This window comes from Ruditapes philippinarum, unplaced genomic scaffold (assembly GCF_026571515.1).
Source record: "Ruditapes philippinarum isolate M1 unplaced genomic scaffold, ASM2657151v2 ctg3265_1_1_1_1, whole genome shotgun sequence".
NCBI lineage: Eukaryota > Metazoa > Mollusca > Bivalvia > Venerida > Veneridae > Ruditapes > Ruditapes philippinarum.
Genome location: NW_026855611.1, coordinates 398,877 through 412,657, shown reverse-complemented (window position 1 = coordinate 412,657; position 13,781 = coordinate 398,877). Strand labels below are relative to the sequence as shown.

Sequence of the window (13,781 nt, the reverse complement as noted above, 5' to 3'; positions counted from 1 at the left end):
ATCATTTATTGGTGTTGTTTTTTTACAAAAACAAAGAAGATAAATTCAAGACTGCTGATCAAGATGGCTGCCAGATCTTAAATTTAGACAGAAATGAACTTTAATCAACATTTTCTGGACCGTTGGGTAAATTTTGTTTAAATTCATTTAAAATTATCTTTGAGTGATACTTGTGTTAAAAAGTTGTTTAAAGCATTACAGTCTACAGAATAAGATGGCTGCCTACATACTAAGTTTAGAAATACAATTGAACTGAATGATTTGATTTTGATAGAATCATTCATGTGAACTATTAAAACAATGTTTCCACCCAATTATCGAGAGTAAATGCTTTTTTTAATACTTTTATGCAAATTGAAACCATCTATTTTGTACAATCATTATTTATTTGAGCCTGTTTTAAATTTACAAGCAATTGTTTGTCAGTCTGAAACTATGCTATTTTATGGATAATGACCAATAGGTTTTGAACAGGTGTTTATGAACTACTGAGGGAGAAGTTTCGTGCAGCAAAAAAACAGCGAAATTCTTTTACAAAAATAATAAATTAATATGCACGCTTTAATTGAATTTTTTTATTATTATCTAAAAAGACCATATTTTCAAAAGAATGTGTGAAATATCAAATATGTTAAAGTTACAAATGTCTAATGTTTTAATATTAACAGATGTCAAATTAATGCTTATGTTACCGGGAGAATAAACGTAACTTTTCCTCTTTGTCTAATTAATTGTGCTAAAAGTTTTTTTATAATTTAAGAAGGTGATAATGTCAAATAAGCTGTCTGTTCTTAAATTGTTAAATCTTATGACTGATAAAATATGCAGGTTATCATTGTTGTTATAAATTCCATGTTGCTATGTTACATTATTTTATATAGAAACCTGATTTATCATTTTGTTATTTATGAAACAAAAAGTAAACATTCTATTGGTCAGTGTAAAACGAAACCATTTTTAGAAATTTTGTAAAGATAGAAAAATTGGACAGATAGACTTTGGATTTCCAAGAGATAACATTGTGGCTTTCCACTAAAATATTTGTTACTGTTTAAAATGCCTAATTGTTAAAGTCATGCGCATAATAATGTTATATATTATTGGGGGTATTCCATAAAAGAACGACCATTTAACTATAAAACGCGACATCGTGTTAGTGATTCAATCCAACTTCAGTGAAACACAATTTAGCGCATAAAAGTACACTTGGGATTATCTCCGTCTCGTTAACAAAAGGAAGCAAGAAATCCATTGATACAAATTTCAAAGTGCGCTGTCATGAAGTAGCAAAAAGCACTGTTGAACGAATTTAGGGCCTTTGGAAGCGTCAGAGACGGTTTAGTTGTGTTTGAAATTAAATTAAAATCAAATTAAAAGTTATAGGATCTTAATATCTAAATAAAAAAAGTCTTCAAACAGTATAGAGCCGCGGATAAGACGGTCCCATTTGGATTTTTGTCAGTTGATTTAACGCCGATTGTACCAAATATTTTGTCCGTTTCTGGGCAGTAGATCCGCCTAAATAGCTTAACTGGATAATGAACCAGTATTTACAATTTCTCCGCCAACGAGCCAACGATCAATTAATTGTTCGATAATATCCCGTGTGTATGTTGATTATTTAGCTTCGATTTTATGTCTTAAGAATAATAAACACTGCTTGTACTAAATGTATTGTTAATCTCTCAATTTACAAAATCGTTCCAATTTTGATATAACTAGATACTTTAAGTTTTATGTATCGAACGAGTACAATACAATTATACAAACGTACGGGTACTGATTTAGAGTTCGCCAGACTAATGGCTAAAGATAATATTACTTTTTCAAAGGTCATAATTTTAACCACATATCCTGCTGGAACGGAAAATGAAAATCCTTTAGCCAAACCAGATACACATCCGTGCAGTCTATACTGTTGGTAGCCCAGTTTGGTATTTTAATAATGACACTCCCTTTGACTGTTATGTTATTAATTCAAAGCAGTGCAAATCCTTTACACAAATTCAATAAGTTACATTTAGTTAAAAATCGTTCTAAAGCAATTACAACAGAAACAATTGTTTTTGTGTTATTTTGCTTTTATTCACTATACATGATTTTATAATAAATGAGTAGATATTTTATGTTAGTTTACACTCCTGATTAATACAGGTATAATATAATTCTTTAATGAAAGCATATGCTGTAGCTCAAATGGAAATGTTGAATGCAATTGAAGCATACTAATAGACAAAATCATTCAGACACAAATTCTTATCTATTGCATTTCACTACATAATTAGCAAATTGAGAGTTAAAATAATTTTTGAAGTTAGTATAGTCGTTTAGTACATTCATGTTTTTTTAACCATTCAGTGCATTTGCTACTTTACAAGTATGATTATAAGAGTAATTATATTACAGTTAGTAAGACAAATACATGTAGATGTTACTATATCAAGTGCATTGAAATGCCATCCAAATGATTATCGTCCACGACAGAAAATGAACTAAATTAAGGTATATGATATGTAAATAGCAATCTTTACCAATATTATGTAAGGCTTGTGTAGTTACCACAGTGTGCTTTAAGTGATAAAACAAAACTATAATTATGTACATGTATTTAGTATATATGATTAAAGAAAATAACATATTTTCATACGAACAAATTAAACAATAAAAAGTTGTAATGTATGTTTAAGTGTTCTGATTCAGTTTGTTTACATTCTATCCAAGAAAGTCGACAGATTTTAGCATAATTTCACCTGACTCCTTGTCAACGACTTTAACAACAATCTCGGTTCCTCCAAAAATAAAACTTATTCCAAAGAAATGGTTTGTACCAGTGCTTGTGTCCGAAATAGGCACCCTCAATTTTCCAATGAGATCGCATCCTTCTTCTGTAGTAAGCTGCGGATTTGTTGATAAGGATGCATATATACTAAAACCAATAGCAGTTTGATCATCGGTAAGAGGATTGCATATTTTTTCTGGTTGTTCCTCATCCACCTTGACAGACTGCCCTGCTTTTACACAAATTTGAAAGATATTATAACATCGTAATTCACCATTATCATCCTTTTCAACTCTTCCTTTAGGATGATTGCAACTATCACTGTAGGTATGAGTTGTTCCATACCCATATGTATACTTGCATATCCTCTCAGTTATTGTTGTCGGCTTATGACCAAAGATGACAGCTCCTTTTAAGACTGCTAGTCCTGCGTCGTCTGGAACGATAACGTTTTGATCTTTGAATGTGGACTTTACATTCTTTTGCAACACCGATGATTCAGAAAATCCCCCAACCATTAGAATGGCAGCACAACCATCAACTGAAGATTCCGTCAATATATTTTCAACATGACTTATTATTTTGCGAACGGTTGGTTCAAAAATCTCGTTGAAAACACCACCATCGATCTTCAATTTATCACGTAAAACCTGGACTTTGTTTTCAAATCTAGACTGTCGTATTAATTCCTTTAAATCCGTTCCTTTGAATTCAGGACATAAGTCAGAAAGGCTAGCAGGGAAACGGAGAGTCACGGATCTATTAGATTGGATAGGTTTGCGTTTTTTGCTTTCAAATTCACGAAAAAAGTCGATGTAATCCTCCAAATATTGACTTTTGAACTTTGAGATGACAACCGGTCCTGTAAAACGATTGATTGATAAAGTAAAGTAAATTTTGGTTAATTTGATATCATTGCTATTATATTAATATGGTATTGATAAGTACAATCTGAGACATATTAGTTCATACAACGATGAAAAGTATATAATTAAAAGAAGTCTGAGTTAACACCTTCGAAAAAATATCCAAATTTAAAGTTAGTTTAAAGAATATTCGTTTTCTTTTCATTTGCACGAAAGAAGACATAAAATAATTTTACGGATTAAGTAGGAAGCTTTAAAAGCTTTTTTGAAAACACTTGCCGTAAAAATGACAGTTACTGTTATATATTTACTCCTTATGTGTACGTTATGATTTTTCAAAGATTATGGTTTACGGTAAAATATTTCTTTTTGTCAAATATGAGTTACCTACCCACAATACTTGATAGAAACTCTTCAAATGCTTCATCTACTTTGGTACTTCCCCAATCACCACCGCTTGCTTTATGGAGTTCTTTCAAATTTCCATTGTCAGTTACTTCATGTACAGTTATGTCAACCGTTCCTCCTGTTAAAGGAAACAAACAATTAACCACTCAAAAATCCTTTACTCTTTAAAAATAAAAAAGAAAATTATCAGGCATATTACTCGCATTTAAAAGAAAATACAAAGACATTTTGTCTGACAGGTTTATCAAATTAGAAAACAGTTGGTTTAAGCGTTTCGTTTTAGTAATTCATGTAAGAAGAGTACCTCCTGCGTCAAGGACAAGATATTTTGTTCCTGGTGAAAACTGAGAAATAGATGTAACTTCTTGTTTGGTACACTTTGACACTGGAAGATGACGACAATAAATAGATGCGGCTTCAGGTTCAAGACATAAACTGAGGTTCTTTCCTGGAATCTTAGCCTATAAAATCAAAAGGTTAATCAGACTTGATGAAGTAATTGACATTACGCCAGAAAAGGGATCGCTCCGCCCACTGATTCACGTGGCCCGGTCAGTAAAATCCATAGACAAAATACGGTACCGATATTTTGACAAGACTGTTTTGCCACTAATGTAATCAATGAAATTACCTTATATATATTTTGTTTATCTAAAATTTTGATGCTTTTAATGGTTTTGTTGAATAGAAGATCTATTATTCAATGTATAAATATATTATGGTATTTTAAAGGTATTTTCAAGTAAAAAAATCTGCATTCACGTATTAATGACGTTTTAGTTTAAACATAGTTTATTTCAAACAAGTATACACATTTACAATTTACAGGGGTCTATAGAACTTTACAACACATGAAATGAATGAAAAAGGATCAGAACCGAAAGCTGATGGTTATATAGGTCTTATCCTAGTTTTTATTTGCTATATATTGGCAGTGTGTCTATGCATGTACATGGATATGCTTGAAAGCACAATGAGTAATTGTTTAATAAGAATGAATTTTATGTCATATACAAAACATATGAGTTCGTAGTTTGTTAGAAGAAGGTTTAAAAAATATGTTTTGTAAAATAATAAACTATCTGAAAAGGAGAGGAAAAGAAGAAGTAAGAGAGCAGAGAAAAGAAGATATTTCCAGACGGCACTAACAGTATGGCATTGATTAAAGAAGGGTATCGTTATTACGGAAATATTTTGCTCTTGCTGATATAATCTTGAACAGCAAGAAAAAATATTACAGTTAGTATTATCACTCATGTTACAGTCGCCATATAGTAGTGTTTGCAACGTTAAAGTACAGTAGTTTGATAAGATGTTCATGAAACTTTCTCTTATTTCATTGTAAAGTGGACAAATGAAAAAGAAGTGGTGTGTAGTTTCAGTAAAACCACAGCTACATAGTTCTGACTGAGAAATGTTTTTTTCTGAAAAGATGGTGTTTAAGTAAACTACATCCGGTGCGAAGCCGTGTGTGTAGAACTTGCAGTTTCCTATTTCCAATGTATAAATAATGTGGACATTTCAGATTATGTTTCAATTTATATTTGAAAGATGATGAAGAATTTCATTCCAGTCCCGTATTACGGACGGCAAGAGGGGGATCTTAAAGCGTTGTTCTGCGTACGGTTTGATCCTAGTTATATCTTTAAGTATTGCCTACGGATGGCGGGACTAGAGACGAAAGATAATTTGGTGTAAGATCGTGAGTTATCTTGTAAAAAAGGTATTAGCTTGTGATTTTTTCTTCGAGTATGGAGAGTTTCGCAGGGTACCTTTTATGTGCGAAATTCAGTTTTGATAATAAATTAATTTGTTCATGAATTGCAAAAATTGATTCAGAAAATTGCATGCCCTTGCTAACTTTTTCTGATCTGTGATTATGTATTGTTAACATTCACGACAATACAACATTATTCTCTTAAAAAAAGCTTCACATACATCAGTCATGATGGTATTAGTTTCGTATTAAGCAGATCTATTTTAATATTTAATATTAATTTATTGAACTTTAGATAGAATAGAAATAAAAAAGTGGATTTCTTTAAACCTTTCCCTTTTTCAATGCATTGTGTTATAGTCAGGATAAATGTTTCGTATTTATCATTTCCATATGTAGAAAATTATTGACTTTTTTGTACAATAAACTAACTTACTGTCAATATGTCAGTATATTTGGTAACTAGATAAAAAAGCTTTAAATTGACAGAAAATTAAAAAATTTCAAACTGAATCATTTCTGCACCATTGTCTTAGACAAGTAGTTTGTCTAAGGAAAATGATGGACTTTGCAGGCATCTTAGCGTGGAACTGATAACGATCTCTGAGACCACTGCCAGTTTGATTGACAGGCGGTGTAATGTCAATTATTCAAATCAGCTTAGATTCGTAAAATAAATATTTGTATTAAAAGAAAATATGCAAATAATGGAAATAACTATGTAAATATATTCTTGATTAAGATAAGGCCGCGACAGTTCGCGACTATAGAGGACAGTGATTGCATAGGGTTATATGAATAGTTCCCTTCTTTAGTAGAAGCTCAACTTAAATGAACAAGTTTGGAAATATGTAACATATTGGTATGTATCTATAGACATATTATTAATGACTTGATTCTTTGTTCATTTACACTTAAAGCGTTTAACTTATTTAAATAGTTTTATCCGTTTCGATTATAAAATATGATTGATGAAATATACCTGTTGTGCTGCCTCTCTCATGAACTGTTTAGCTGCATCGTTCCATATCGCCGGAACAGTAAGCACCCAGTGTATATCAGACACAATAAATATGTTATCAACATGGTTGCTTAGAGTATCAACAACATCCTTCATTAAGAAATCAATTGCTAGCGAGAAAACTGTCATTGCCGGAAGTTTCTTACCAGTCTCATCTTCTAGTGTATCACGTCTTGTCATGCCCTAATACATAATACATACATACAAAATTAATTTCTTCAAATCTTCCTAATACATATGATATAATATACAATTAATGTCTTAAAGATTTGAAACACATTAATTATGAAATTAATTTCAAGTTCACTGTCCGGACAAACCCGCGAAATGAATTATGTATACTTTTTATATTAACTGCATTAACCACCAAAACAAAACTGAAGCATGTATTGAGAGATAAAAAAATTACCATGTTATCAGATTGATTTTTTGGCTTTATTAAGCCATACATAATGTCAACAAGACAATTTTTCGACATATCTGGCATGTTATATGCACTGAAGTAGATTATAGCTTAACTAAATTCGTAGGTAGATATGGGGAGACAAAACGAAACAAAACAAAACCAACCGTTATTTTCAATAGGACCAGCTGGATTATGAATCTTTTTTCTCTTACGTCATTTGATCTCTTTACTCCAATTTCACTTTAAAATTTTAAATAAATCACTGCGATAATAAATGCTCGAGTCATTAACTTTGCCCATGGCTATGGCAACTATAAAAAAGAACAAGGCAGTCTGAAGGATAGCTAAATCCCCTTCCGCAGTGAATGAAATTGTACTTCTTGACCCTTTACCAACCATGATCTTGATATTGTGCTATGCATATCATAAGCACATAGTCTTATGATGGTGATTATTTGTGCCAAGTTATTTAGAATCTTCCATGGTCAAAAAGTTATGAAGAACATATAACCTTGACATTTGGGGAAGCAACCTGGATGTTGAGCTCTGCAGATAGTGTCATGGTGGTGATCATTTGTAATTTTAAAACCTTTGAATGGTCAATAAGTTATAGAGTGGACATAAGAATATATATTTTACATTGGATCTTTGAGTGTGACCCTGACCTTCAGGATATTGATTTGATAATTGTGCTCTGCAAATGGTGTCATGGTGGAGATCATTTCTGCCAAGTTATCTTAAAACATTGCAGTGGTGTAATGTTGTAATGTGTAATGACACGAAATGTAGACTTTCTAACATTGAACCTGTAAAGACGACTTTGGGTATAACAGCTATATACATCATCTTATAATGGAAAATAATTGGTGATCGCTCGTGCCATGTTATTTTAAATAATCTTTCAGCGATTGAACAAAAAGTTATGGAGCGTACACGACCTTTAACACGACCTTTAAGTATGACCATTGACCTTGGGGGTAGCAACCGACTTATTGCGCGCTGCCCATCGTCTCATTATGGAAATCACTTGTGCCTAGTTATTTTAAAAAAGCGGTTTGAAGACTATGGAGTGTTACAGACGGACAGACGGATGGACTTCCGGACAGACGGACGGACTGATGGACGGACTGAGGTCATTCCTTAAATATTATCCCCTTTAATAGTTCTCAAATCTAAACATTGATGTCATTCTATTTCTGTTTGGAAGTAAACATAATTCGACCCAAATTTTCATAAGCATGCACAGGCACTTTAACGAATTTATTATGTTTGATGTGGGGTTAGTTCTTTTCTGCCTTTAGCCGAGGTTAAAGTTGCAAAGCGGAAACTCCTTATGATGTTTAATATGAAGATCATTTCTTAATATTTATAACACTGTTTCAATTTTTCCCACGCATACTGTTTCATTTAGCCCTTATATACACTTAACAAAACTTATAACTGTGCAGTTTTTAAATGTAAATAACTTTTTTATTACTTGACATTTTTTACCCAAATTTTGGAATTCATCGTTTTAATGGTTTATTTTTACAATGCTATATTCAGAAATTACGGTTATTTTTGTTGTGCGCGTTCATCTGCGACATGACATAAACAACAAAGTGCACGTGAGGATGACAGGCTGGCGCTAAATGAAGTTATTATTGGCCATCAAGGATTCTATTAAAATAAACTTTAAGACATCCAAAAAAATAAATTTATGGCAGAATTTTTGCAATTGAAAGAAAAATGGCCGTCTAGAAGTTTTATGCAAGGGAATTTGCATTTCGGGCGCCCATTTTGAAAATAAATTTGCATAATATTTTCTTAAATTAACATATTAACTAAGATTTTATTTTAAAACTAAAAACAAACTTTCTTGATACTTTTATACTTATGAAAATATCGTTTTTGCATTGCTTTTAGTAACTGGGTACAACGCGTTACGGAGATCGACATAAACCAGTCTTTACCGAAATTCAATAAAGCAAATATTAAAATCACAGTGACATAATGCCCTGGAATTCATTGTTGTATTATACCCTATCGGTGATCCTATGTTTTATGTTTGTATTTTAGTGAATTTGACCTTTTTGCACCCATTATAAACACATTATAAAATTTGCTTTCGCTAAATCTTGCACACATCGCTATTTCTCAATAAATACGAATCACCCTGACATAAAAATCGAGACCCATCATTGCACATATCTGTACTATACTTGGTATAAATTTCAGAGACCTATGTTTGTTAGGATCTGAGAAAATTTGATTTTTATACGTGCACAGTTATACGATTTGTTAAGTGTATTCTTCGTCATATGAAGTAATGACGATTATTTTATAAAAAAACTCACTTATTAATTCATACGTCGAACGTTCTGTTTACATGTGATCACTTTCTTAGAGATTTTAATATATAATTTCTTGTTTTCAATGATTCCAGATTCTGTAAGAATTTAGTCTTAGCTGCATACCACAAAATAGGCAGAAAAAATTTCACCTTGCACGAAAGTTAGTCGTTGTATGGCTAAAAGACCAGTTCAAATTTTATGGGAAGAGTAATAACGTCAAAGGAAATATCCTTAATAACTCAGAGAGTGTTTCATTTTGCCCCGTCTGTGCAGACAGGGAAAGGAAGATAGACATGAATGGAGAGATTTCTGCATGCGTGCGCGCGTACATGTGTACGCATGTATTACATATGTGGCATTCATGTTCATATAATATTATACCTTTTCTCTAAAAAGCATCATTTTAAATCTTTTGAAGAAGAACCATTGTTGTTGTTCCCCGTTTTCGCATATTTCAGCATATCTGTCCTCAGCTTCATAACCGAACAAATGTGGCGTTGTTCCATCAGAATTTATAAGAATACACGTTGGAACTGAAAATAATTGTTTTGATTGGGCATCATTAGAAACAAAATACATCCTGCAAATAGAAACACTTGTCAAGGACTTTTGTTTGATGACATATTTTGACATTTGACTTAGAATTATTTTACAGAGATTTTGATATATAACGAAAATAATCCGACGTTAAATGATAATGAAAATGTAATGCTACTGGAACATATGCGTAAATAATGACGTGAGAGGGTAAAGGCCGACAGAAGACGTGATCTTAGTGTCGTTGTATCAGAAGGAAACATTATAATTACAGTATTAGGAATAATTTGAGAATGCCAATTTAAACTAGTCCTTATTTTGCTAAGTTATTTTTCCAATTTATGTTTATAATTACATATGAGCATACACATTAATCCTTTAAAAGCCGAGTGTTGTGAGGACCCATTTCTTAGAAATTTGACGGGGCATATGATACCAATAGGGCAATAGACATACCAATAGCTCAATAACCTAATGACTTAATAAGTTTATCAAAATTGCAAATAAACGACTGGACGAGCAACGTCGCATCGTTGATATTTTGTCTACAAAATAGATATTTGTATTAATGTTCAATTTATAACGAGATAGTACACAATAGTAAGGACCTCATAGAATTATTGCGACAGATCAGTCAGCCCGCAACATTTAGCGAACTGAAAGTCAGTACAATGTTTAGGTATGACTGGGAGGTCATAATGCAATGAGTACCGAATCACTGTGTGCTGCTTCTCTTATATTACAACACTTTACTAAAAAAATGGTAAAATTCCAACGAAGAAGGAAATCATATTGTTGAATTAACAATATTTCTATAAAAAACTCTGAGAACGTTTGTTATTGCATGTTTTGAACACGCCGCTAAATTTTGGGTCCGTCATTATCCTAATAGAACCAGCTCAGACGGACACTTTATACTTTCTTGTCGGACAGATCATGTTTTCATGAATAATATATAAATTAAAATCCTGACACTTTTATAAGTAAAGAAGTAACACATTTATGTACGGTATAATGTATGACAACAGGTATCCTATTTTGCAAGTTCCTCATGCGCAACATACTATGTCAAAATAATGAATATTTAAAAACAAATTCATCAACTAACTTTAAGCAATGACCATTGAATTTATGTTATGCATCGTACTATCATATTGAACATCAGTTCAAAGTTGATAACAACCACCCTAGCCAATCACTTAATGTATAATTTGTGTAAGTTATAAACACATAACACTTATGATTGTCCGAGATATTACCAAATAATTATTTATACTAAGACATGATCCGGACAAGCTTCGCGCGGGCAAATATAAAAGTCATAACGGAAACCGTAATTTGATAAGTACATGTACATGTATAACGAAATGACTGTCATATGACTATACTAAATACGTAATGTTTCATTTCAAATATCCTTTTTCAAATTGTCGATGTATATTTTAGAAGACCCAATGGCATGTATTTTCAAATGATACATATGTTTAGATAATAAACTATGTATATATTAGTTGCACAAGGAATGGAAAATCTTGATCTTAAACAATTTTGTTTAAGACAGTAGTCATCAAATTTTAGCATTCTATATTTAAAACATATAAACTGAAGGTAACAGTATTGTACCTTTAGATAGTATAGTTGTGTTGGTAATGACCATTGTTGTTATTTTCAGCGGATCTCGTTCATAATCAGACTTGAATGAAAACGCCCATCCTGAGTATGTTGTCCCAAAATCAATGGCTACCACAACTAACGAGCTCATTGCCTGTATAAACAAAATTTCTGTCAATATGTTTTTATTGTTAGCTATAGGGAGAACAAGAAGTTTTGTGAAGACATGTTACTCCGGTCCTGGTTCTTGTCGGTGATCATCTTTTTAAAAAAGTTTATGTAAAAGATATAAGCCGAAAGCTGTACAATATGTAAAATATTGAATTTCATGAGGCGCGTAGTGCCGAAGGGAATTCAAAATTTTACTTATTGGTCAGTTTGAGGCTTATATCTTACTTAAATTACTACTTTTACTATGAAATATCATGTTATCTATCAAAAAATTAGAAGAAATGTATTTTTGTGCTAGAAATGTACAATTTTAATGTTTTAGCAAATATATTTTTCTTACTTGCAAAACGCTATAGGTAGTCTCTTGAATAACAAAATGTCCGTTACATAAAATTTTTGTGTTTTGAAATAGGACCAATTATGCACATGAACACAATTATATACACAAAATATACCAGTTACACAAAATGTTGGATTTCACGCATACAATATACTTAAATGAACATTGTGGATTTTTACAAGAAATAATAAAAACAAAAAGTTTTCAAATTTGTGTTAAACCTCAGATATTTTGATTGACTGAGTCAATATTTGACTTTTAAGAAGGATTATACTAACTATTTAGTGTTAAAATGTTTTTTTAATTTACTACAACTACCACGGATGTACATGTTGTGTAAAAATTGCATTTAGTATGACGTTTGGATATTTACGCAACAAAATGATATTTTCTTATTTTTTGAACTGATATTTGTCATACCACAGGAGTCTGGAATTGTTTCATTATATAGGCAGTCAAACATAACCGCTTTTGTTTTGGATAGATGAATTTTATTTCTCTATTACGTTTTTTTTTGAAAAGCTGACCATTACACTTATTTGAAAAGTTGACCTAACTGAAACATTACGTACATACAATAAAGCAAATCAACTACGGTATTTAAAAAAACGGACAATAGACAAGAAATAAAACAATCCCATTAAAATCAGATCCTTACTGTCGTTCCTTTCACTTGGAAAGCTGACGTTAAGAGCTTGGAAATCGAAAATTAGTAGGTTTGAAATAAGTATTCGTTAAATGAGCAAATAAATCATTGGCAGATAACAAATATTATAATTGTTCTTTTCGAAAATACTGTAAAATATGAAATGGGCGAAATATGTTGCATTCTTCGTGTTATCTTCCGAGAAAAGAGGTTACATTTTACTTAATCGGTTTTTTTTGTTTGCTTTTATTTTGGAATAATTTTCCACAAAATCCTGTCTTTCATCACACGGTACAATGTGTTACACGATTAATATTGATCTTACACATTGATATTGGACAACTACCTGCACTGCATTAAAAATACAGTACTGTCAGAACAAAGGAATGACGTCATAGAAGTAATTTAAGGAGGGGTGATTGCTAAGAAAATAAGATAACGCAGTTGTATTATTAGTTATATTTTTTGACAAGTACTATGGCCCTATGCGAGGGTTGTTCTAAATGTTATAGGACTGCAGCTCTCCTGTGCACATTGTTTTTATCTCGTATAAACCGTTGTTGTATTGTTGGCATAAGGCAACCAAACGAATGATAAGTTACAAAACTCTCAGCTGAACAAAACTATTTTTCACTGGTGGTCAGAAGAGCAATAACTATGAATAATATAGTTGTCATAAAAAATATTAACACAAATTATATCAAATGTCAAAAACAGAACAATAAAAACTGTTTTATTATATGACTAGAACAAAATCCTTTTGTGGTAAATATGTAAAGTCACAGAGCAAAATTGCAATTGCTTTGTTCTTGGTTTTGGCATTTACATTTCGTTCGAAAGCATGTGAATGTTCATTTTATTTCATCATTGATTTTTGAAAAGAATAAGTCTCCTCGAATATGTACCTTTCACTAGGTGTTTCATTTAATGCAGTATTGTTTAAGCA

At 31.6% G+C, this 13,781-nt stretch overlaps 1 protein-coding gene across 1 annotated transcript; it reads right to left on the bottom strand.

The window, feature by feature from the left end:
- Positions 1-2,085: 2,085 nt before the first annotated feature.
- Positions 2,086-11,830, bottom strand: LOC132743880 (heat shock 70 kDa protein 12A-like). The gene is made up of 6 exons (XM_060732459.1): positions 11,691-11,830; positions 9,912-10,063; positions 6,753-6,974; positions 4,358-4,514; positions 4,037-4,171; positions 2,086-3,641 (listed from the first exon to the last, which is right to left on the bottom strand). Exons 1-6 carry the CDS (start codon positions 11,827-11,829, stop codon positions 2,713-2,715), a joined length of 1,734 nt encoding a protein of 577 aa, XP_060588442.1. The 5' UTR covers position 11,830; the 3' UTR covers positions 2,086-2,712.
- Between the last annotated feature and the right edge of the window lie 1,951 nt (positions 11,831-13,781).